Source organism: Nyctereutes procyonoides, unplaced genomic scaffold, assembly GCF_905146905.1.
Source record: "Nyctereutes procyonoides isolate TBG_1078 unplaced genomic scaffold, NYPRO_anot_genome, whole genome shotgun sequence".
Taxonomy (NCBI): Eukaryota; Metazoa; Chordata; class Mammalia; order Carnivora; family Canidae; genus Nyctereutes; species Nyctereutes procyonoides.
The window spans coordinates 12,342,473-12,368,635 of NW_026575132.1; the positions used below are offsets into that span (position 1 = coordinate 12,342,473).

Sequence of the window (26,163 nt, forward strand, 5' to 3'; positions counted from 1 at the left end):
AATGCCATTACCCTATAAAACAAATTGAGAGAAGCCTACAATTTCTTTTGTCTGGAATTTACCAAGTTATTCATTATGTTGGAAAATCATTTCACCAATGGAAAAACAGCTTGAAGAGCTGCCAATACCAAAACTGGCAGTATCAATGTGCATTCTGTTACATGCAAGTAAATGACAGGAGACATTTGGAATTCCTTTTCACAGAATTAATAAATACTAGTAAAATAATGAAAAGACATGAAATGCAAGAATTTGAGTTTCATTAATAAAGACTACTTAAAAATAATGCACATTATTATGTCTTATATAAAACAGTTACAGCACAATGAGAAATCTATACTGTAAAAATAAATATCAAAGTCATTTTATCACTGCCTCATCCAAAATTATAAGTTAGGGAATGGTTTTATTACAATTATACATAAGACTTGGGCACCTGGGTGGCTAAGTGGCTGCCTTTGGGTCAGGTCATGATCTCAGGCTCCCTACTCAGAGGGGAGTCTGCTTCTCCCTCTGACCCTTCCCTCCTTATCTCCCCCCACCATGCTCTCCCTTTCTCTCAAAAAAAATAAAATCTAAAGAAAAAAAAAAACAAAAAAAATTATATGACTCATTTGTAAAATTTCATATTTCACCATTTTCTTTTTCAAACAAATTTCTATAAATTGTCTCAGCACAATATACTTACTTCAGTTAAGGCTATTTTCTTTTTCTATTACCATATACAGATATGTTTTGTCTGCCAGTATTTGTCACAATATGTTTTATTTCCACCCACATTTCTGCTTTCTCTTTCCTGTAAAAAATGACTTCTGATCTTTTCACTTGTCTTGTAAGTGGGTATATGATTATGTCATTGTGTCTTTTACTGCAGTGGTGGCCAAACATTTAAAAACTGAAATACATTATATTTAAATTACTTTTTGATTATTCTCCTTCATCATGGGTATTAGAACATTAAATTCATTTTTAAAAATATGTACGTAGGTTAGACTATCTATGAATTTCATTTGGGACAAAACTAGTGATTTAAATTATGTAAATAAAATGGGGGTACCAGGACTGAAAGGATTAGGAACTAAACAAGCAGATGACAATGCAAGTGTTAAAGTAAACATGGCTGATGCTTGAGAGTGTAAGGAAGGGGCTGAAGGTGAGGTAAGAAAAGTGTTTTTCACATACCGGATATGACCCATTACATTGTGAAATCAATTCACTGGGTTACTGGGTTATTACCAGGCAAAGGAAGGGAAGGAGGATCAGAGGGAATCAGATTCAGCTGGGTGGGGGTCAGGACCTCAGGGTTTTTTATGCTTTATAGATTATTCTAAACAGCACTGTCCAACTGAATATAACACAAGCCACAAATATAAAATTTTCTACTAACCATATTAAAAAGAAAACGCCAAAATAAACATTAGTATCTTTTGTTTACCTGAAAATATCCCAAACAGTATAATTTCACAAAATAATAAAAAAAGTATTAATGATATATTTATATTTTTAATTACGGTCTTTGAAATTCATTCTACATTTTATCTTTATAGCACATCTCAATTTGGATTAACCACATTTCAAGTCCTCAATAGCCATATGTGGTTAGGGCTTACTATAAGCAATAGCACAGCTCCGAAGAATCCAGATTTGTAAACCACTGACGAGAGGATACATTTTTGAAGGAAGAAATTAAGTTTACAGTGAAGCATGAGAACAGAAGAGTTATTCTACTTGATAACTCCATTCTGAAGAATAGCTAAATTTGTTAGTATCCTAAGAAATTTACAAAAGCCCTTAGCTTCAGAATAGAAAAGAAAGCATGTGGTTTTAGATTTTGATACATCAGGTATGCTACCACCTACATAATCTTACCATAAGTATTAATATTCAATCGTACTGTATCATATAGTTGCTCATTTGTTTTCTGCTCATTTATTTTTTAAACTGGTTTAATTTTTGTTAGAAAAAAAAAACAGGTATATGACCAGGTTTCATCATCAGGAGTTCTAAAGAATGCATTCTTCTTCACTGCTATTTAAGTAGTCCCATGGACATGTTTACAGAACTTACAGGTGTCAGCTCAGCCTGTTCTTCTGTGAAGTCAATATGATGCTTGGCCTGCTTGCTGGAACATCTCAGAGAAATAGCATGCTGTGAAAATGCAGGAAGGAAGAAAATGATAGGTAAAGGAGGTGGAAAAGGGCCAGTCTCACTATCATGCAGGAAGAGAAAAAGATCACTGAAATGAATCATTGAAACAAAACAGTAATGAAAAGTTGCATGCATCTTTCATTATATTATGCAAAAATAAAAAAGAACCAGATGATCCTAATCTAACCTACCCTTAAGTTAACCTCACTACTTCTTGACAGCAGAAATCTATGGGAGAAAAACAATTCCAATACCAATTCCTGCTTCAACTGGGCCCTGACTGCTGTTTGTCAGGACGATTATTACTCTTTTCCCCTCACTCCCTAAGTCATTCCTTTTAAGCTCATTCTAAATAGTTTCCAAGTTGGTCAAGCTTCTAGTTTCACCCTCCTACCTCTTCATATGACCTCACTTCCCATTACTAAGAACATGATGTCCATCAAAAGGATTTTCATCACTAAAATGTATCCTGTAACTTCAAGACCCCATCCTCATCCTTCTTTCCATTTCTATATGAGTAAGTTATGTATTCCCCTCTAAAGTTAAGCATGTCCTAGATCCCACTCATTCCCTCCCATTCTCAATCTGATATTCAACTAGTCCAGTCTATTGGGAGTGAGAAGGACAGAAAAATATTCAATACTTCTGGGCACACATTTCTTGTTAAGCTAGTGTTTTCTCCTTTTCACTGCCAAATTTCCTGAATTCAGCTAGTGTACCACCCTCCACTTATCCCTCAATTTTCCACAATTTAGTATCTATCTTTCATCTCCAAGTCTGCATCCTTTGAGTTGTAATGCATTCTGTAATTCATTCTCAAAGTCATCAATGACCTTTAATTGAGGTTTTCTGTCTTTCCTATCATAGCACTCATCATATTATACTGAAATCGAAATTGGTTGTCTGTGTTGACACCGTCTCCTCACACTATAAATTATAACCTCATAAGGACATTGTGTATTATGTTGTTTTATCCCTTACAGCCCAGTGCAATGCCTAGGCACTCAAATATTTATGGCATGTGTGAATACCTATTTCTTTTTAAGATTTTACTTATTTATTCATGAGAGACACACACAGAGAGAGGCTGACACAGGCAGAGGGAGAAGCAGGCTCCAATGCAGGGAGCCTGATCTGGGGACTCAATCCCAGGACACTGGGATCACGCCCTGAACACAAGGCAGACGCTCAACCACTGAGCCACCCAGGCATCCCGTGAATAACTATTTTTTCTTGGACTTCATGCCAGGGCCATAAGCTTGCCCAGATCAAGACTGATTTTGCTTTGCCTTCTCTACATTACCTTCTTAAATATATTCTATAGCACTGTGTCAATCACTGTATCAATGGGAGGCCTATCAAATCTATATTGTCAATATCCTCATTCTTGGGAAATAAAGACTGAAGTATTAAAGGCTAAAGGGGCATGACAAATATAACCAACTCTAAATGATTCGGGAAAAAAATACACACATACACACACACACATATATATAAAGAACAATAAAGCAAATGTTGCAAAATGCTAAAAATTAGTGAATCTGAGTAATGAGTTCTTTGTACTATTCTTCAGTTTTTGAAAGTTTCATACTATTTCAAAACAAAAAGTTTAAAATCTCTTCTCTGTAAATTCAGTCTCATGAAAGTTCCCATATTTCTAAATACTTATTGGTTAATTTTTTAAGTATATAAATCTGAAGTGTTCAAAAAAGATGATGCCAATATACCATGTTATTAAACAGTAGGATGGAACATTAGTTATTAAAATTCAACACATCCTCACCAAAAATGAATATATGTAGGCAAAGTGACAAAAACAGTAGAAATAGTACATGTGCAAAGATTAAATGTTGTTACATTATTAAAGATAGAAAGGGATTACGGATGCTTAAACATTAAACAGTTTTTCACTATTAGGTTCCATTTCCACAAAATATTTACATACTTTCCTATAAAAAAACTCACCAAATCTAATTTTTACCTCAAAAATGAATCTGGAGGTCAATTCTGTACATCAATTTTGCTCTAAACATATTCAGTTCCAAAGAATTTTGTTTGCTATCAAGCTATCAAATTCTCCAACCCCTCAAAAACTCCAAAAATCTCCACAAAGTTAGTTACGGATCATCATTTTCTTGAATTGAATCTGTACCATGTTAGAATGGAGTACTACTTACAAGCCAGAATCTTGTGCTGGTGCAGGGGGCAGGGGATGGCAGGTGTATAGAAAAGCACTGATCTCACATAGAAGCCAAACCATAATCAAGAAATGGCCTTATCCCAAAGAACAAAATAAAACACTTACTTTTGATAACTAATACCTTAGACTACAGCTAGAAAAATGACGTGGAGGTCTGTGAAAACACATTAGTGTTTCAGTAAAACAGATTTACATTCATCCTTTACTGACATGTCTGCATTTTTTCATAAATATTAAAAATGAACACTGATGGTATAAAATGTGGACCCTGGAGCTGGAGTGACTGGGTTTGAGGCTCAGGCTCAGCCATTTACTGCCAATGTGATTCTAGGCTTACTATTTAACCCTGTTTCCCTCACATGTAAAATGGAGGGATAACAGCATTTTCTCCAAAAGTTGCCGTAAGAATTAAGTGAATAATATTACTATTACAAAAGTGGGAAACCACCAACCTTCACCTGAATTTCATTTAAGCTTCAATTCATTTAAATTAGAACCAGTTTAGAGTTGTTAAATTTTAACAATACGGGCAGCCGGGTGGCTCAATGGTTTAGCGCTGCCTTCAGTCCAGGGCCTGATCCTGGAGACCTAGGATCGAATCCCACCATCAGGCTCCTTGTGTGGTGCCTACTTCTCCCTCTGCCTCTCTCTCTCTCTCTCTCCCTGTGTCTCTCATGAATAAATAAATAAAATCTAATATATATATATATAAACAATACATGCAGAATATACTAAAACACAATAAATAAAATCTAATATATATAAATATATATAAACAATACATGCAAAATATACTGAAACACCACAAGATGGGGATGTTACTGCATAAATCTCTTTGCCCTTTTTCTTCTGCCCTTGCAGTTCTGTCTCTAGGTCTGGATCTAAGAGCATTGGCCAGTCTAGCCTTGTCCTGATTCTCTTTCAATGCTGTGATGAAACAGCATGGTATTGCAGTATGAACTCTACAACCAACCAGACTATCTGGGTTCAAATCCCTGGGGAACTAAATTTGCTTTAGTTTCTTCCATTGTGAAAATGGAGGTAATAATATCTATTCCATGAGGCACTGTGCAGATTCAGTATGTTGTTAAGCACAATGCCCAACAACAGAATAAGTACTCAATAGAGTAGGGGCTATTATTTTTCTATTTTTCTCCCTCTTCTATTCCTCTCCTTTTACTAGCCATTATATATAGCCAGTAAATGTCTGAATTCTTTTTAAATTATTTCTTCTACATTTTATAGTCCTTATTCATTTTTTTAAAAAGATGAATACATTTCTATTCTTATTCAAAAAAGGTCCTCTACCAGCCCTCCATAACACAACATTAAAAAGAAATCCAAGACAGACCTAAAATCAAATAAAGATGCTTTTTTACTTCTTCAGAGATGAAAAATTACATAGATTCCTAAGTAATACACAAAAAAAGAATCAGAGCATATATGCCAATGTTGACTGGGGTAGCATATTTGAAAAGTATGAGTAAGAACTAGACTTTCACCCTAGTTTTCACCAAATCTTCACCTCTTCTTTCACCTGATACCTGTTCTTTCTGCTATTTATTAACCTCCCCACGCTGGGGACATCTGGAATTATATACCAAGTGGGTACATGTGAATAAATCTCAGTAAAGTGTAGCAACGGAGCCATTAGAATTTTAAGAGAAATGTAGCTGCAATAATTTGAGAAGTCAATTAATAATCCTAATCTTTTTAGATATGTAGGCCTCTTAAGGTTGAGAAAGCCCTGTGCTCCCACTGAGTTATTACTTCAGACCAAAAGGCTGTTTACTAAGAATAATTTAGGACATAAATGCCAGTGGAGCTTCCCCACCTCCATTGCTACAATAAACACAATTGCTATTTTCTTTCCACTATCTAAAAATTTCAGCTCACATTAATTCTTGAAATAGTCCTGAAAAATGAAGGAACTGGAATAATTTACTGCACTGAACCTATGATATGCTGTTGGCATATCATAAATTAAAATGGTATATCCATGAAAGATTTCATTTAGGGAAAAAAAAACCTATAAATATGAGGAAAACAATCATAACATTCAAAAGTTTCAGTAGCTCAGATACTAAGCAATTTTTTCCAATCATAATATTTATAGTACAATCATCAAGTATTAGTAAGATTCAACAAAACCTTTTGAATCTGGCATAAACTACAATAATAGCTTTTAAAAGCATTTTCAATTTTAAAAGTACATTTTCACGTATAAAATTCCAAATTCAGAGGAATCATTAAAGTTTAAATCTCATAAGAAAATAAAGGAATGTGTTAGCATTAACCTTTTATCATTGAATCCTATTGTATATAAAATTTATAAATGCAATTACCATTTATATTTCCAAACTGCTAACTGAAAACTACTGTTTTATCATTTAACATGAATAAAAGTATCATAACAATGCCAGGAAATCAGCCTCAACATTTATCTCACATTAGGTAACATACAAAGAGATCTTACTAGAATTTATTTTGACCACACAGAATTCCAATTTAAAAACTTTTTTTTTTTTTTTGGAAAATTTAAAACTTTGTAGACGAGCACTACTAATGGATTTCAAGAGTATTGACTGAAATTATTCTAGAATCCATTTTAATGCTTATCCATGGAAAATATTTAAACATTCTTTACAATTTAAAAAAATAATTATTTTTTAACCATCAACTTCACTTTATTTTTAAGATTTTGATAAAAACTGGGAGGCAAATGTAGGTTCATAATTCAAATACAGACTTCTCAGTTACTTGGCCTATTTAATTTCTTCTTTGGAATACGCCCCTACCAAGGGGATAGTAGGACGCTTCAATGACACAATATATGTAAAATGCCTGAAAGCACAGTATTTCACCAAAAGTCAGCAAAGATAAAGGTGGGGAAAAAAGACCTACTTTTCATGATATGAAACTGTACTGTGCCGAACCCTGGTTGGCTTTCAGAGAGATAACAAGGCAAAAGATAAGCTACAGTGTTGTTTCATCTTTAGATGGGCATTTTGACTATCCATGTCCCTAAGATGGAACAGTACCAATCTCAAATTGATTTTTCTAACTGGGCTCAGATGTCTGGCAAAGAACCAGAAGGCAGTATGGATTGCAAAGTAGGGAAAGGAGGAAAGAAAGGAAAACAGAGGCAGAGGTAATGGAAAAGCAAATCCTGTAAGGACTCTAGACAATTGTACGGATTTTGGTTTTACAGTAAGATACAAAGTCTATGGGTTTGAAAAGAGAAGGGGCAAGTTCTGACTTACCTTTTAACAGGATCACTCTGGCTTCAGTATGGATGGTAGACTGTTAAAGGGAAGGTAAATATAGGAAGACCAGGTAGGAGGCTGCTGCAAAAATTTACATCGATGATGTTAGCTTGGTGGCAGGGGGGGTGGTGAGAAACGATCAAATTCTGGATACATTCTGAAGGTAAAGACAACAGAATTTGCTGCTAGACTGGAATGGGAATGGAAAGAAAAAAAGAAACAAAGACTCCAAGGATTTTGTTTGATGCACTGGAAGGAAGGAAGAGCCTGAGATGGAGGAGACTGCTGGAGGAGTTAGTTTGGGAGAAAAGACCTAGGCTTCAGTTTTAGACCAGTTAAATTTGAGCTATCTGTTAGACATCCAAATAGAGATACTGATTAGAGATAGGATGTACGAGCCTGTATTTCAGGAGAGAGGCACTGCTAAAAGATACCTGTATTTCTTCGACCTAAGATGACTTCATGCTGTTCTGTTCTTTTCTTTCTTTTTCTTTTTTTTTCTATTCATGAGAGACACAGAAAGAGGGGCAGAGACAAGGCAGAGGGAGAAGCAGGCTCCCTTTGGGGAGCCCGATGCTGGACTTGATCCCAAGACTCCAGGATCACCCCCTGAGCTGAAGGAAGACACTCAACCACTGAGCCACCCAGGCATCCCCACGCTGGTATTTTCTTGAACATTATCAGGAACTGTCAAAAGAAAACTTCACCCAAAATTGTCACCTCACTGACAGTGACAGATGCCACCTGTTTCTAAAACATTGTCTTTCAACTTCAGCACAACTTTGGGTCAGACAATTCTTTGTTGTGGCATCCTGTGCACTGTAGGGTTTTAGCAGCACCCTCGGCCTCTACCCACTAGATGTCAGTAGCACACTTTTATCAGTGACAACCAAAAAATGTCTCCAGACCCTGCAGAATGTCTCCTGGGGGAGCAAAATAGCTCCCAGTTGAGAACCATTGTTTTAGAGGGATTAAAGTGTGGGGAAAAGGTATGTCTTTGATAAATGAAATAGAGTTATGTGGGAGTTGTCATTGTTTATACTCACAAGAAGAGTGGATATAGACCAGAAAAGTAGTCTGAGGACTGTACCTTGGGGCACTCCAATGTCAAGAGACTGCAGGCAGAAAAAGGAGATTATGCTAGATATGGCTGAAGTCAGGTAACCAGCTCAGTAGGCCCAAGGAAAGCTGAATTGTTAAGCCAGCACTGGAAAAAGCAGAGGAGTACCCAATGTACATCATGTAACCTCAAATGCCTCCAGAAGCAACAGAAGTGATAGTTGGAAAGAAAGCAGGAGCAGGGGATCCCTGGGTGGCTCAACGGTTTAGCGCCTGCCTTCGGCCCAGGGCGTGATCCTGGAGTCCTGGGATCGAGTCCCACATTGGGCTCCCTGAATGGAGCCTGCTTCTCCCTCAGCCTGTGTCTGCCCCCCTCTCTCTGTCTCTCATGAATAAATAAATAAAATCTAAAAGAAGAAAGAAAGAAAGAAAGAAAGAAAGAAAGAAAGAAAGAAAGAAAGAAAGAAAGAAAGAAAGAAAGAAAGAAAACGAAAACAGGAGGATTAGTTGAAAGCATACTTAAGAAAGCAGTTAATTCACATATTCTTTCTTTTACTCGCTTACTCGCAGTGGTCTTAGGATCAGACTGACAGTCCCTCAGGACCTAACAGACCATGGCTTGGCACCAAATTCACTTAGTTCTACAGAAAGACAAAGCATGCTAGCATGAGACATGCTATCTTTAAAAAGGATCTTATAGGTCACTAAGAGCCATTTCTGGACCCACCATTCTAAGGGACAGAAATCATGTAGGTAAGTACAGAAATAACCCTGGTTTAAGGAAACTACATACTCAAAAGGAACCAGCAATACATTTTAACAGTCAAGGAGCGTGTGGGTTCCAGGACCTCTCAAGAGATGTATTTACATTCACTTACAAAACTGATATACTTCACACTAGGAAACAAAGATCTGTGTCTCTTCATAGGCTTTTATAGTTCACTCACAGTCTTCCTGCTCCATATGTACTCACTAATCAGAGGTCAGTTTATAATAAACAATATTACCTGGAACCATTCTATATTTATTAGTCAAGTTTCTAGAAGAAAAAAAAAAAGCCCCCCCATGGGAAAAAAAAAGGATGCAGACTTGCCAATAACCCTTTCTACTTAAAGCAGTGATCCTCAGAGTGGGGATTTTTGCCTTACAGGGGACATGTAGCAATATCTAGAGACATTTCCAGTTGTCACAACTGAAAGAGGTGTGTATACTACTGGCACACAGTGGACAGGAGAGATGCCAGCGATGCTGCTAAATTTCCTACAGTACACAAGAGAGCTTCCACAACAAAGATTGATCTAGCCCAAAATGTTACTAGTTAATGCTGAGAAATTCTGACCTAAAAGGATTAAATTGAAATTCACATACTGAACATTGAGGACTACCTTACAATGCAAGCCTTCTTTCCCAAATGGGCTGCTAAAGCACGGGCAGCCAGCATATATGCTCTATGCAGGAGAATGGAAGAATCTTCTCTGGAGAAGCTCACACACCTGAGAGAAAAGACCTAAGAACGATGCTGGAGCAAAGACTAGGAAAGACAGCAAAGAATTTTAAGTTGATATTAATAGAATACTAATTTTGTTTGAATTAAGAGACTTAAAATAGGGGAAAGTTTGGAGTTGAAACAATGATAAACATAGAAAAAAACTATATATTTTTAAATCTCAAGACAATTATTAATTCCAGGTAAGCAAAATGTTATCCCATGTAATAAAAGCATACAGTTTAGCACCAAATTGCATGTATATAGTCATGATAATATAAAAACTGAATAGTAAACCAACCAAAATATACTGGGATAGGGGAGAATGAGGGGAGAAGAGAGAAGACTTATCTAAACCTAATCTTCCAGAGTGAGAAGTCAGCAGATAACACATACAACTGAAAAATATCAAGAAACAGCAATACAGATTTAATGACATAGAGGTAAATACCCTGAGAATCAGCTAAAAGAGTACAAAGCTCTGACCTCTGAGAGGATATGGCATGTGTGTGCACATGTGTGGCAAAGTGTTCTAGAAGTCTCATAGAACTATTTGACTCTTTAATCTCTATGCTTGCAAAAGTAATTAAAATATTTTTTTAGAGACTGTATTTAAGTGTGGGGTCAATTTAAGACATGGGTTTGGGATCTAGTAAGCCTCAATTGGTTTTCTTGATTTGAAGAACAGACCAAATTCATTAAAAAGTACAGTAAAGCAAGTTCCAGGTTTGTTAAACCACTTGTCTACTCATCCAGGCAAGACAAAAAGAAGAGGATGCTTTATTACTGGTTTACTCACCAAACTTTACATATTGAAGTCTTACACTAAATATTATACTATTGAACACTGGTATCTTTGTCCAAGAATACTAGTAGGTCATAACTGAAGAGTTTGCTGGGAGAGAACTTTTCACTTTTTACTTTGTTTTTATTATATGAACTTATATAACGAGTATATATTTTTACAGATGAAACACACAAAAATCCTTAATGATTAGTTTAACCTGACTTCATGAATCTTGACTCAACTCAAAATAATCTGATTAGAAAGAAGGAATATCAACATACAAAACACAAAGTAACCAAGAAGGCACATCCCTAATAAAATATTGCTCATATCCCAACAGGTAAATCTAAAAGATATAAATGATACATACTTTATAGCTGGTCCTAAATATAATCCCCAGGTATCATAAAACAGAAATAAATTTTTCTCTATAGAATGTATACCATTTAGATGAGCTTCATTTTAAGTGAAAGTCTATTTTTTTAGATTAGTATACTTTTTCTTTATAAGCAATTAAACTCAAAATTTATCTCCAAACCATAATGATTCATGCTTCTTTTATGCTTCACAGGGCCCAAACTCAGTATATTAATGGGTATAAAAAGTTACTGACTGATGGAAATTAACCTAATGAATTAAATAATTGGGGTGAAATTAATAATGTTGAGTAATAGGTATATATTTTAAATTTCTCTGTAATTCTTTAAACCATGTTGTATAAGATTTTACCTTAGTATTGATTATTCATAAATAGATTATTTTACTCTGTGGTACAGAGGATTGTAAACATAAACTGAAGAGAAAGCTGGCTTTATTTTACCCATACTGATCTTCTTTCTTGCTGCCACACTGTAACAATATTGCCTTCTTCCTAACAAAAATATTCAATACAGAATTTACCTACACCAAAATCAGCTTTTGCTAAACTTATTTTAACACAAAACCATTCCTTGCCCTCACCCCATCACATCCAGAACTCTATCTTTTAAAATTCCATTCACATATATTATCACTTTGGATTCTCTGAACTATCATATGAGGATCAGACCATGTACTATTAGCTCCATTTTACTTACAAGAAATTGATGTTCACAGAGGCTGAATAACTCATTTAAGGTCCTATGGTGTAGTGAGTGGCAAAGAGAACACTTGGAATCCAGTTTCCTTATTCCAAGCCCAGTGGCTCTTTCCACTATAGTACACTGACTCTTTGATAATAAAATAAAATCTTGGGAGGACTAGAGTGGTGGTAGGTATCTTTTTCTTAATTTGTTTCATAATAAACATACGTTAAACAGCAGTTACGTTAAACAGCAGTTACTATCAGCCTAACAATTATTATAATTTTGTAAAGTATCACCAAGTATAAACCACATTTCAAGTTTTTTAAGCATGTGAAACAACTGATATTAATTCAAGGTCTTCAAACAGTCTAAGAACAAAATGAAGACACTCTCAATCATTTTGACATTGCTGTTCTGGTAATATATTCTTATGTAGTGAATTTAAACCTTCGCTCAAAAAAATCCTGACAAATTTTACATGTAGAAAAAATAAGAAATTTAATTTAAACATTTTAAAAGTATCATTTCTTCCTTTTTAAAATACTAAAATAGCAGGAAAGTTCCATGTACTTACCTCAGTAACTGGCTGCCCCTGATGTGTCAAATCCAGTTCTTGAGGGCGTGTTACTTTATCAATATCCAAAGAGTCCATGCTGGAGGTTGCGGAGGTGATGCTAGAACGAGAGGAGTTACTAATAGAGCGCACTTCAGCATCGCTCACTGTGCCTGCTGATGCTGTTCTTCTATGCTGATTAGTTACTAAGGGCTTAGTATCTTCTAGTACAGATTGCTGAGCAGCCTCATCCATGCTCAAGGAAGCCTGTTCTAACTGTGCAGTGATGTCATCCAGAGAGTAGTTGGCATGTGATGGTTTAGTTATCCTGTTAGATGAAGAAGACAATCCTTTCAAAGTGCCATGTTTTGATGTATGTCGGCTAGCAGGTAATTTCTGAGTGGCTTTTGTTTCTGTGATTTGACGCTTACTATTTCCTGCACCAATACTGCTGAGCTCCTGCTCTATCGAGCAAAGATCGGCCATCAGGGCATCCAGATCCACAGTTTCTCCCTGATTCAGAGCTTCTGCAATGAACAATATATACATGATGTTTCCAGAACACACTGAATCAGAATTTATACATTCTATTATAAATCTGTCAAAGGATGAAGGGGAAGCAAATAAATTTATCCTATTGGGCCTAAGGCCTATTGAATAATTTCTAAGAGTTTTTTGTTTTAAATTCAGAGAAAATTTTAGAAGCAAATAGTCCATCTTTTAAGATTTGTAGTAATCAGGGAAGAATAAAATTATGAACTGAAAGATTAAAAGTGCAAAAACCATATATTGTCCCATGGTTTTAACCATATCCCCCATGCAACTTTCTACCATAGACTCTATGTTGTTAATATGATCAGTGCCCTGGTAGAGCATGGAGAGAAAAATGTAAAGCCTAAAAAAATTATAGATTGTGATGTCAATTCCAAATATCACAAAGTTGATTGGGCATAATACAAAAATTAAAGCCAGAGGGGCTGATTTAAAAATTATAAACATGTAATTTCACTGGACTTTATTCCAATGAAAATACAACAAGTGCAAGTAAGTTTACCATGGGGTTCCACCGGAGTATGTACTTTGTCTATTAATAACTAGAAAACTATTTTTGTTGTGTTCCAGTTCATTTTTTTCTGTGATTACCTGAATTAGTAATAAAATGCACAAACCAAGAAACATAAGAACTCAAGTTATGCATGTAGTTTTTATATTGAGCTACTTGGAACTGGTGCTCATTACTTCTGCATTATATGATTTAGTACATTCTTTTACATTTTATTTCCAATTACATCTTACCATTCAAGTTGTATATGGAGAAGCGATAAGAAAAATTGGCCATATTTGTTTCCTGACGAAGAGGAGATCTTTTTACCGGTTCCGTGGGCTTGTCAGAATCCAAACTCTAAAGAAAGTTTAATAAGTTGTATTATTCTCAGGCTTCAATTATAAGAAGGATACATAAAGCTTGTTATTTGATTAGGTAAACTGTCATGTAATAGTTAATAAAACCAAAGTCCTTCTAGTTTTAAGGACTAATATAATTGTTTTTCATATCATTTTGGTTATATTTTTTTCAACTTTTAGATATATGCTTACTTAAGGCATTTAACATCACCCTAGTTTGAAGTGAGTATCTTTCCAAATACATCAAATATAGTGACTGAGCTCATTTTACATAATAAATTCACTATAAGCTAAATGTATGAATATGGGCATGGTAAGATACAACATAGAAAGGAACAATGTAGAGAATTCTGTTATCTCTTTCCTCAAAGGGATTTGTTTTTGGTCCAGCAGTCTCATTCTTGGCATGAAGTACCCTGAAGATAAGATACAATTCTGGACTCAACATGAGTGAGATCCAAGCTCATTTTTTTTCTTTGTATTTATGTATTTATTTTCATTAAAATTTGTTTTAAAATTTTAACTGTAGTTAACATATATGCTGTTATATTAGTTTCAGGTACACAATACAGTGATTCCACAATTTTATATACTACTCAGTGCTCATTATACCATTCCCCCACCTCTCTGTTAACTATCAATTTGTTTTCTATAGTTTAGAGTCTATGTTTTGGTTTGTCTCTTTTATTCTTTGGCTTTCTTTAGTGATATACTTGGATTCTTTTTATTCTTTGCTTATCTACTACTGGTTTTTTATTTGTCTATTAGGTTTATATATAACATCTTCTGCATATAGCAGTCTACATTAAGTTGTTGGTCACTTAAGTTTGAACCCATACTTTATTCCTCTCCCTCTTACAATTTAGGTATACGGTGTCATACTCTACACCCTTTTATTTTGTGAATTCCTTAACTGATTTTTAGAAATATACTTATTTTATTGCTTTTGTGTTTCCTACTTTTCTTACTGCTATTTAGTCTTTCCACTCAAAGAGTACCCTTTAACATTTCTCATAGGGCTGTTTAATGTTCATAAATTCCTTTAACATTTGTTTGTCTGGGCAACTCTTTATCTCTCCTTCTATTCTGAATGATAGCCCTGCTGGACAGAGTATTCTTGGTTCCAGGTTTTTTCCTTTCAGCACTTTGAATATACCACGCCATTCTCTTCTGGCCCACAAAGTTTCTGCTGAAACGTCAGCTGATAGCCTTATGGGGTTTGCCATGCTTGCAACTGTTTTCTCTCGCTACTTTTAAATTTTTCTATCATTACTTTTTGCTATCTTAATTACTATGTATCTTGGTGTGGACCTTCCTGGACTGATTTTGTTGGGGCATCTCTTTGCCTCCCGGATCTGGAGTTTTGTTTTTTTCCCCAGATTTGAGAAGTTTTCTATTTTTTCTTCTAATAAGTTTTCTGTCCCCCTTTTTTCTCTCTTCTTCTGGATCCCTAAAAATGCAAAATTATTACACTTGATGGTGTCACTGAATTCCCGAAGTGTATTTTCATTTTGTATTATCATTATTTTTCTCTCTCCTATTCAGCTTGATTGATTTCCACTAGTCTGTCCTGCAGGTCACTGATCTGTTCTACAATAGTTCTAGTCTACTATTTATTCCATCTAGTATATCTTAATTTTCAGTTATTGGATTCCTCACCTCTGATTTTTTTTCTATCTCTTTGTTGAGGGTTTTACTGAGGTCTTCCATTCTTTTCTCAAGTCCAGTGAATATTTCTATGACCATTACTTTAAATTCTCTAACAGGCATATTATTTTACCTCTATTTGGTTTAGCTCCCTTGCTGTGACTTTGTTCCGTTCTTTCATTTGAAACATATTCCTGTCTCCTCATTTTGTCTCTGTCTGTTTCAATGTGTTAGGAAAGTTAGTTAAGTCTCCTGCTCTTGAAAGTAGTGCTCTACAATAAAATGTTGTTTCCTGTTGTTTCTATTCACCAGAACCTGATGCTTCAGGGGTGTTCCCTTTGTAGGTTATATGTGCCCCACTGTTGTGGCTCACTCAATTTTGCCTTCAGTCTAGGTGTGCAATGGTTCTCTTTGCCTGTTGTGGGCAGGTTTTAGTCCCTATATTGCTAGTGAGTCAGTCTGGGTCCACCTTGGGCTTAAGTTGAATCAGACCAGGTGTCTGCCAGAGCTGCAGTCACACCAAACTGCAAGGCTTTCTCCCTGTGTTGTTCCCTGAGAAGCTTTCACTGGTGGGCAGGGCCTGCAGTCTGACCAGATGTCTATCTCCAGACCACTGCTGGGCCCAGTTGTATTCATATATGCAATTATCTTCCTCTTGTCCCAGGGCAGGAGTCATTTTGGAGTGGTTCTCATCCCTGCGGGGGTTGCTTTCAACCTACCAGCCTTGTAGTACCACTTTGAATGGGTTCCAGTCAAGAGCATACTGAAAGGGGTAGGACTGCAGAGAACACAGAGCAGGGTGGGTGATGATAGCACAGTCTGCTCTGGTCTGCTGTAGAAGAGGACCTGCAGCCACTGGAAGAGGCAGGCCAGGCTGGAGGAGGGCAGGTCCAGAGAAATACACAGAGTAGGATGCACGGTGTTAGCAAAGTAGGAAGGTCTGCATGGCCTACTGTGGGAGGTGACCTGGAGCTGAAGCATGGCTGGAGGGGGCATGTCTATAGATCGTGGGGGCAGGGCACACTGTTAGTAAGTTAGGTAGTATTGGCTCCAGGCTGGTTCCTGCAGTTGTCTGTGGCTTTATGCCAGGAGTTGGGGAGGGAAATGGTTCCCGCCAGCTTCTTTGTTCCTGGAGAAGTCCTCAATGATCCCTGCCTCTCCAGCACATGCTCTGAGATTAGTAAACAAATCCTCCTCTCCCTTACCCCAGGTGTTTTTCAAACTGTTGTTTCTATGCTGTATCTCAGTGGGGCCTCTTTAAGGGCAGGGCCTCCATTTCCTCCAGCTGTCCTGGCTCTGCCTGAGCCAACTCCACTGATTTTTAAAGTTCTACATGTTAAGTTCCATGGACTGTCCATGGACGGTAAGAACAAAGGGAAATTCGGCCCTGCTAGTTTTCAAAGCCAAATGTTATGGGGATACATCTTCCCCATGTAGGCTCCCTTGTCTGAGTCTGTTTCTCTCCTTTCTCTGTGCCCAGAATGCCCCTCCCTCATGTCTTTGCCATTCCTTCTTTCTTGGATGTGGCTTCCCTACAATTAGCTGCAGGAAGTTTGTTCTAATCTTTAGGTCATGTTCTGGGTTATTTACACTGATGTAGAGGTTATCTAATTGTATCCATGAGATACATAGTGAGTTGAGGATCTTCTTACTCTGACATCTTCCCTGGAAGTCCCAAGACCCAAGATCTTAATGGCTTGGTGAATGGCTACAACTTCAGACAATGATGGAATATCCTGTTCTTCTCAAGCTCTATTAAGATGAGGACGAACTTTAACCCAGCTATGATATTGCCTATAAGTCTAGAATTATACTGTACTTCAGGACAGAGTGTTTTGTAGGTTATCTTGCCACATTTAAAATTGACACTTTTCTTAACTTTTCTACAATAAAGAATATAAGATGCTTATAACGGAGAGGTTCGGGAAAATGTCAGGAGTTATTTAGTGTCTATTTAAATAAACTTTCAAATACTAAGAATAGCCTTTTAAAACTTTAATTTCTATTTAAATTATCAAATAGGTTTCAGATAAAAAACAATACTGGACAGTATGTAAAATCACGGAATTAGATTAGAATGGTGCTTCTTTATTCATTTGTCTCAAGATAAAAGGAATCTATTCAGATAGTGTCCAACCAGTTTTTAAACTAGGGGATCCACAATCATTCCCTGACTTATTTCAAAGTTTCACAAAATAGGATATTTTTCAACCTCAAACTCTTTTCTTCTGTTGCAATTTAAGTCCTAATGCTTCTCTCAGTGCAAATAAAAAATTAAGTAGGTAAATTATAGTAATAAGTAGGTATTTTACAGTTATTCTGTAAGATAACTTGAAAATAATTGAGGATATATTGAGTCGATCTGTTTACCAATTCAAATAAACAGATACTTGTTATAATTATCTGCTGTACCCACAGTGCTGGGAGAACAAAATAAATAGTAAAAAAAGGGATCCCTGGGTGGCGCAGCGGTTTGGCGCCTGCCTTTGGCCCAGGGCACGATCCTGGAGACCCGGGATCGAATCCCACGTCGGGCTCCCGGTGCATGGAGCCTGCTTCTCCCTCTGCCTGTGTCTCTGCCTCTCTCTCTCTCTCTCTCTCTCTGTGACTATCATAAATAAATAAAAGTTAAAAAAAAATTTAAAAAAAAAATAAATAAATAAATAGTAAAAAAAAAAAATACTCTTTGATACCAAGAAATTGGTAACCTAACAGATTTTTTTTTTTTTTTTAACTTTTGGGAGGGTAGGTGTGGAGGGAGCATCATAAGGATTTGGTAAAAAGCTCTTAACTTTCTTCCATGAAAATGTAAACACAGAAAAAATTTTACAAACAATTTTAGAAGATTCACCAACTAGCTAAAACTTAAACTCGATTTAATATAAAGCTGAAAATCCCATTAATATGGTACATGTGATAGGAGTGTGTGCACAGATGACACTTTGTAATGAACTAAAATAATGAAACAAAAAACTTGAGGTTTTAGTCACTAATAAAGTACATAAAATATTTTTTGAAAATTTCTGCAGTGTTAAAAGGCAACTTATAGCAGTGAGTCACCATTATGCAATGGTTAATCTGTTGTGTCTCTAAAGACAGATTTATACAATTTAAAAAACCCAGTCACAGCATTAGTTTAGGAGCCAACTTTTTTTTCTTTTTTTTTTTTTTTTAAAGGAGCCAACTGGGGATCCCTGGGTGGCGCAGTGGTTTAGCGCCTGCCTTTGGCCCAGGGTGCGATCCTGGAGACCCGGGATCGAATCCCACGTCAAGCTCCCGGTGTATGGAGCCTGCTTCTCCCTCTGCCTGTGTCTCTGCCTCTCTCTCTCTCTCTCTCTCTCTCTCTCTCTCTCTGTGTGTGTGCCTATCATAAATAAATAAAACAAAAAAAAAATGTAAGGAGCCTTTAAAAAAAAAAAAAAAAAAGGAGCCAACTTTTTTGATGAGTGGCTCTTAACATTATATGGCAAGGAATTTAAAATACTGGGAAGAATACAAATACCAAACCAGTAGAAAGCCATCTGCAATGAAGTAGCATAGTTACTAACCCACCTTTTTTAAAACTTAAGATACAATAAAACAAGATAAAAATGCTTTCCTGTTGTTTTAAAATGCAGCCAGGAATGAAATTTTGTCAATATTCTAGAACTATGAGATAGAAAATACCGCATGTGAGGATACTACTTATGTTATAATGTGTCGTAAATACCCATATTTACTAAGTTACATAATAGACTTTGCTAAAATTTAGACTTTTAGATTTTAGGTTTTAAAACTTTTTAGCCAGCAATCTTAGTTTACAAAACAGATTTTAAATAATCCCTTTAGATGAACAGAACCTCTGTCACAAGTACTTTTTTGCTTTTAGACTCCTTAAAATAACCACAAAAGATAATACATTCGTTTACCTGTTAATATTTTGGACATTTTCCCTTCATAGCAGCATTTAAAAATGGAACCTATATCCACATCCCTATGTCTACACAGTAAACTTTTAGCACACAGTGAGGACTTAAAATCCTTAAACAATTTTTTAAACACTATTTCTAACCTGAGTGAGTTTGTCTAGCTCCCCTAGCCAGGCTCCAAACATTTTGTCCAGATCCTGATCTTCCTTATCACTGTCTTCTTCAGCACCATGGTCAATTTCTTCATCCGATAACTGCTCCATCTGAAAGACAAAATGAGTGTAACAGGTTAAACTTGAAAAATTATACATTTTTTTTTTAAGATTTTATTTATTAGAGACAGAGAGAGAGAGAGGCAGAGACACAAGCAGAGGGAGAAGCAGGCTCCGTGCGGGGAGCCTGACGTGGGACTCGATCCCGGGTCTCCAGGATCACACCCTGGGCTGAGGGTGGCGCTAAACCGCTGAGCCACCCGGGCTACCCGCCATGGCCATACATGTTCTGATATATACTGTTAACTTTCTAGAATCAAACCTTCCAAACTAAAGATTATATTATACAAGGAAATTAGAAGTCATTAATGGAGACAGGGCTGACAAGTGAGTAGGAATGAGCAATTAAGCTCAAATTTTTAGGAAATTGTAAAAGAACAAAATGTATCAGATTATTACCAGAATCACAAGTAACAAGAATTCTAAAACTGCAGAGTCCACCCATTAATCAGAGGATATTATAGTATAGCTTTCTCCACTAACAGATCCTGTAACACCCCAATTACCAGAGAAATAATTTCAGAAGACTTCAATCCAGCAGGTTATTATCTCACTTATTCTGTAAAAACCTAGATACAAGTATGTATCTTGCAAAACCTTAGTCCAAAAAGCACTTAAGAAAAAGACAAAATTTTTAATCTAGTTTAGTCTGTTGGATTTGTTCCTCTTACCGTGTTCTTTCTATCTTACTTTCTCATCAGTTCTGACAAAATCCAAGGAACTAGAGCTAGTAAGACTACTGAAATTAAAAACAAAAACAGAAAACTGGAACTGAAAACTTTAAATTTATATACAAAATTTCCTATATGTTGTGACTTTTCAAGTATAAGTCCTTGAAAGAAGAGAGATTTCATTTCTTCTCATCAGTAATGGGGTATCTGACGTGGAACCTGTATATTGTTTTGTGAAGAGAGGAAAAGATTACACAAAACAAAGTGAGATCAATGACTGAGACTTAAAATTCTTAAAGATTAATCTGATTAATGTAAAATATTTCAATATTAAAGGCTCTGAGAATCTTTAAAAAAAAAAATCCCAGTATAGTTAACATACAATGTAGTGATTTAGCAATTCCATACACTACCCAGGGCTCATCACAAGTGCACTCCTTAATCCTCAACACCTATTTCACCCATCCCCTCACTTACATCCCTCTGGTAACTATCAGTTTGTTCTCTATAGCTAAGAATCTGTTTCTTGGTTTGTCTCTCTCTGAGAAAACTTTAATAAAGCTTATTTTTGCTTAAACCAACATATTTCAAATTAATTTGACTACAAATCCTTTCCCTTCAATTTGGAGTAATACCTATTAACGTTCCCAGGGACACAATAAGTATCATCATTCTACATTCCATATTCTTGACTCACGTTTCTGAAACTCAAATTTTGTTTCAGTGGATCTAGGCAATATTTGGGCTACCACCTGCCTGTTGGTTTAAACAATTCCTCAGAGGTTAAAGATATCCTTAATCTCAAATAAGAATCTGAACACATATTATACCTCCAAAGCAACAATCAACAAAAGTAACTGTGATCCTTAAAATGTGGTTATGAGATGTGAGGAACTTAATTATCTAATGAGATGTCATGAAGCTAAATGTTAACCCTTATTATATGAAATTTTGCAGAAAGGGTCAAGTAGTGTTACAAAAATCAAACTGAACTTAGTTCTAACAATATGGAAAATTAGATCATATCCCATTTAATCACTTAAGGGAGATAATTTTCATAAGCTTAATACTACAAAGGATCAGAACCTACCAGTATCTCTAATATTAACTGATAATTTTCACTTCTTAATTTCACTACTCTAAGCATGTATAAAACAGGGAATTCTCTCTTAACAAATGGAAAATATATCCACTAATTCCCAAAATCATACATTTGACTCTTAAAGAGATTTGGTTTTTATAATTCACTTGTGTTGTTACTACTAGTAACTAGTAGATAAGAATCCTACTAGTTCTAGGATTTTTATTCATTAATGAGCTACTTACAGATCTATTACAATAGAAACCTGGTATCATACTTCATTAAGTTATCTACCAAGGAAAACATAAAATGTTAGTATGAAGAAAAACCTCTTCTGACCAGGAGCTTAATAACTCAAATAACTGCTAGTTTGAGAACATCTAGGATTAGGAATATCGCCTTCATAATGAAGGCCAACAAGCAACAGAACTGAGAATTTAAAAGTCAACTTCCTCTTCCTCCCCAATCTTTAAAACTAAACATACTGGAATAACTCAGAAGCTAAAATATTCTAGGAGGAATTCTGCTTTGAGATAATGATACTTATGCCTGCACTTCCCTTCTGAGCACATAATTGCCCATAGAGAAGATGCTATACTGGTAAAAATAAAATAGGAATATAATTTTGCATATAGTTTTGCAGAGCATATGCAAAATAGTTCAAAATGAATATTTTTTTTATGATTTTATTTATTTATCCATGAGAGACACACAGAGAGAGAGAAGCAGGCAGGGTGCCTGATGCAGGACTCGATCCCGGGTCTCCAGGGTCGTGCCCTGGGCTGAAGGCGGCACTAAACCGCTGAGCCACTGGGGCTACCCTGAATAGAGTATTTTAAATTATTATGGAGCTAAATGGAACTATAGACTCCACATCAGAGACTGGTGGGTTTTTTGAGTTTTTTTCATATTATTCAAACCCAATAATTATTTGGATTTTTAAATATCTCTCTACATATTTTCATTAACAGTTTTATCTAGACTAATGCAGATTAAAGTAGAGGGAAATATGGCTAGGGAGCTGTTAATAACAGAAAGTCATAAAATAAATCGAAATTCTGAAGCAACTATTTGACTTTTATTATTTATGTAACCTTTGCCATTTTTTTTCCGTTCTTGAGTTTGTCACCACGTGGGTTATTTTATAAAAATTAAGACACCTATTCAGAGAGTTTTCTAGTAAAAATTTAGGTCCTACATTTCTTAATAGATCTGTACCCTAAAATAGCATTTTCCCTTCTCTAGAAGTTTTAGTTGATCCTTATTCTCCTACACCCAGAAATGCCATCATTTCTGATTACTACACACACCAAATGAGAGCATCCCCCCAAATTTTCTTATAGGCTCTGTAGTGTTAAAGTCAGCAAATCTAGTAAAGAAATTCATTCTCCATTATATATTGATGTCTGTCTCCAATTAGATCACAATTTTAAATCTGAATCTTCCCAGCATAATGGCCCAAATGGAAATGACAGCAGAAACTGTAAAAAAAAAAATTAAAAATTAAAAAAAAAATAAGTCAACTGTCCCTGCAAAGGGGGAAAAAACATTAAGGAAAAGAAAATAGAACTTATGAATCTTATTTTTAAAATAATTTGGATTTAAAAGAATACCTTCTGATGTGATGTTTTTCCTTAATGATGTGGAAACAGGCCCAAAGAAACTATAATATATACTAGAACAAATATTATTAAATTATTCTATGACTATTAGATTAGGTACTTTGGGGGGGGGTATATTTTAAAGTTCCACTTTAATTCCCTGGTCCATTACATCTGAGGGAAGCTATGTCCTGAAAGAATAAATGTACCCTAACACAAATGAAAAAGTTTATTCCCCAAAGGGCACACTTAATAAATACAGAATAAAATCCAAAGACACTGGCATATCAAGAGAGCCCTTGATGATCCTGGCCCTTCATGGACCTCTCTGATCTCTCTCCCCACTCTCCCTTCCAGCCACACTGTCCTCTGGAGCAGTTTAGAGTTGGGGAGGGTATGGATTCTGTTTTGAAGATAGATTGAAGGGTGCCTAGTAAATATCCAAATGGGAAAAAACAAGGAAGGGTTACTAGGACTCAAGTCATGAGAAGGTTTGGTTAGCCTGATTATTTCAAAATCATGTTTATTACAGAATAGTCACAGATTGCAGGTAATAATGATTGAACTCATATTTTAAACTAATTACATTTATTTTTTTCATGAAGTAAAAACAGAAATAATGCTGGAATGATCCACTACTGTTTATATGCTGGTTGGTTTCATTTCACACATAACAGTCAGTAATTGTGCTTTAGTTACCACAGGTTAAAACTTACATGTAGCAAGCTTCACTACATATAACAAAACTTGTATGCCTTTGTATGAAATTATATTATTTCTGCTAAATTTTTTATGAAGTTAATTATTCAAGCATATTTTCCCTATTCACCTTCCTCTTGGGAGATATTTTGATTTACTATTCAATTTCCTCACTGCGAGACAGAACAGTGATCTTTATCAAGAAGGCTGGGCTTAGAGTAGGGCTTAAAAACTTGAATACATATATTCCAGGTAGGGTAAATTCTAAAAGAGCAAAGGGGAAAGTCTGTGTTTGTAAAATGTCATGAGATTGACTCAAATAAAACAAGAGGAAAAAGTGAGATTTAAAAGTCAAAAACTAAGGTCATATATATATGACCTTGAAAGCCAAGTCTATTCTTTACCTCCAAAGGCAACCATATTGTTAAACACAGAAGCCAAGGGGCAGGGGGAGAAATCATATTTTAGTCAGAGGACATGATGTTTGTGTAAGAGTTATTAAAGAAGGGAAAGACCAACAGAAGGCTACTGTAAACATTATGTAGAGATAACTACAGAAATGGAAATTAAAGTCCTCAGAGGAAATACAACTTACACAAGTCATATATTAAAGAGTGTTAAGAAAAATACACGGCACTGAATGAAGATGCCTTATTTATTACTGAACTCTTTTTGTTCCTGGAACACTTCAAAAATAATTGTTTTGTAAAAATAAGTATCCTTAAAACCACATTAAATCTCTCAGAAGGCAGGAGGAGTGGAAAGCTCTCACACAGCATTTCACTAGGTTTAACATGTTCAATGTTCCAAAGAGGCAAGAGACACTTTGATTTTATTTAATATTTGCTGTTCATCTACAGCAGTGCCAGACACTGGGGGGATAGAGATGGACATGATAGCCTCTGTCTTTAAGGAATACACAAGCAAGTAGGGGACAGACAAGGGAACCAACAACAATAAAACACTGTTTTAAAGTGCTATAACAGAGGTATGTTATGTGACTGTAGTTTAGTTCAGTTTGAGGAGACAAGAAAGGGATGATGCTTCAGTCCAGACCTGAAGAATGAATATGCAAGGCAGAGAAGGAGAAGGGTGTTTTGGGTGGAGGGACCAGTAAGTTCAAGGGTATAAAGCTGTGACAAAGACAGACATATTGAGAACGCTAAGTGACTTAACATTTCTAATGCATAAGATGTGTGGTGTAGACCCATGGAAAAGGAGACTGGAGAGGATTTAGGAGCAAAATTATAAGCCATAACCAAAGAGTTTAAATTTAACACTGTACTGTATAGCAATGTTAATTCCAATTGTGGTCTGCTGATGACCTACATCAAAATTATCTGGAGTGCTTCTTGTAAAGTCAGTTTTAAAATGGCCTGTCCAAGATCTACCAAATACTAATTTCCAGGATTCTGGGACATTTTTAACAAGTCACCCCAGGTATTCCTTATGACCACTGAAGTCTGACAAATGCTGCAGTGTGTTGTGCTACAATCATTGGGAGGACTTGCAAGACAAAAGTAATGCAGTTTCACACTCCCACAGTTTGGTTAAAGGCAAAGTACGACATGGACTTCCAAAGCCCATAAAGAAATTAGGCATTGACAAGATCCCTTCATTAACGTACCCCAATTACTCCTCCTCCATTACCACAGTCCCATGCTTCTTCTGAAAGTTATTCATTTAGATAGAAATTTTAGTTCTTTATGTCGTTATGTTTCAGTAATTCTGACAAAACCAGTTTTTGAAAAACCTGTGATGCTGCTCTACTTGATAATTTCCAAGAAAACCAGGCAATGGAGAAGGGAGGCTAAAAAGACTTCCCAGTTCAAGGAGTGCTCCTAACTGTGCAAGATACAACTCTTGCAAAATAAAGCAGGAGGAAGGAAACCTCAATCAGACAAAAGAAACAGTAAGAAAAAAACTCTGTTAAAATTAGTAAGGCACAAAAAGAGGAAGACTCATCAAAAGGAGGAGGGAGGAAATCAGAGCAGTGAAGGAAAAGGGGAGAAATAGGACACACCATAATGTAAAATGCAGCGAGAACTGTGGGGGATGGAGGGCCATTAACTACTCATCTGACTAGGGCACCCAGAGAGAGGTGTTCTTGATTCATTTCTTTCTTGACCTACAACTTTTCAACAAAGAACACAGTTCTGCCATGAACTAAATGGCATCATTTGTAAACTGCCCAAATGGAAACTGGGAATTTAATGAACCAATTGAATTTACATGAGTTCATCACAGAATCAAGATATTAAAGTGTGTTGTATGTACAGCAACATATTCCTCAGGTTTGATCTTTTAATTTTGTTGG

The 26,163-nt window shown here is 35.9% G+C and overlaps 1 protein-coding gene across 6 annotated transcripts in view; it reads right to left on the minus strand.

Annotated features, from left to right (window-relative positions):
* Positions 1-26,163, minus strand: part of RAPH1 (Ras association (RalGDS/AF-6) and pleckstrin homology domains 1) — a 96,093-nt gene that overhangs the window by 41,922 nt on the left and 28,008 nt on the right. For 4 of the 6 annotated variants that reach the window (XM_055345283.1, XM_055345282.1, XM_055345288.1 and 1 more), the window contains exons 2-5: positions 19,666-19,785; positions 13,860-13,965; positions 12,585-13,090; positions 2,068-2,148 (exon numbers count right to left, since the gene is read on the minus strand). In XM_055345283.1, coding sequence (XP_055201258.1) covers positions 2,068-2,148; positions 12,585-13,090; positions 13,860-13,965; positions 19,666-19,785 — 813 coding nt within the window. The remainder of the gene's footprint in view (positions 1-2,067; positions 2,149-12,584; positions 13,091-13,859; positions 13,966-19,665; positions 19,786-26,163) is intronic. The other 2 variants (XM_055345286.1, XM_055345285.1) reach the window with 1 other exon arrangement.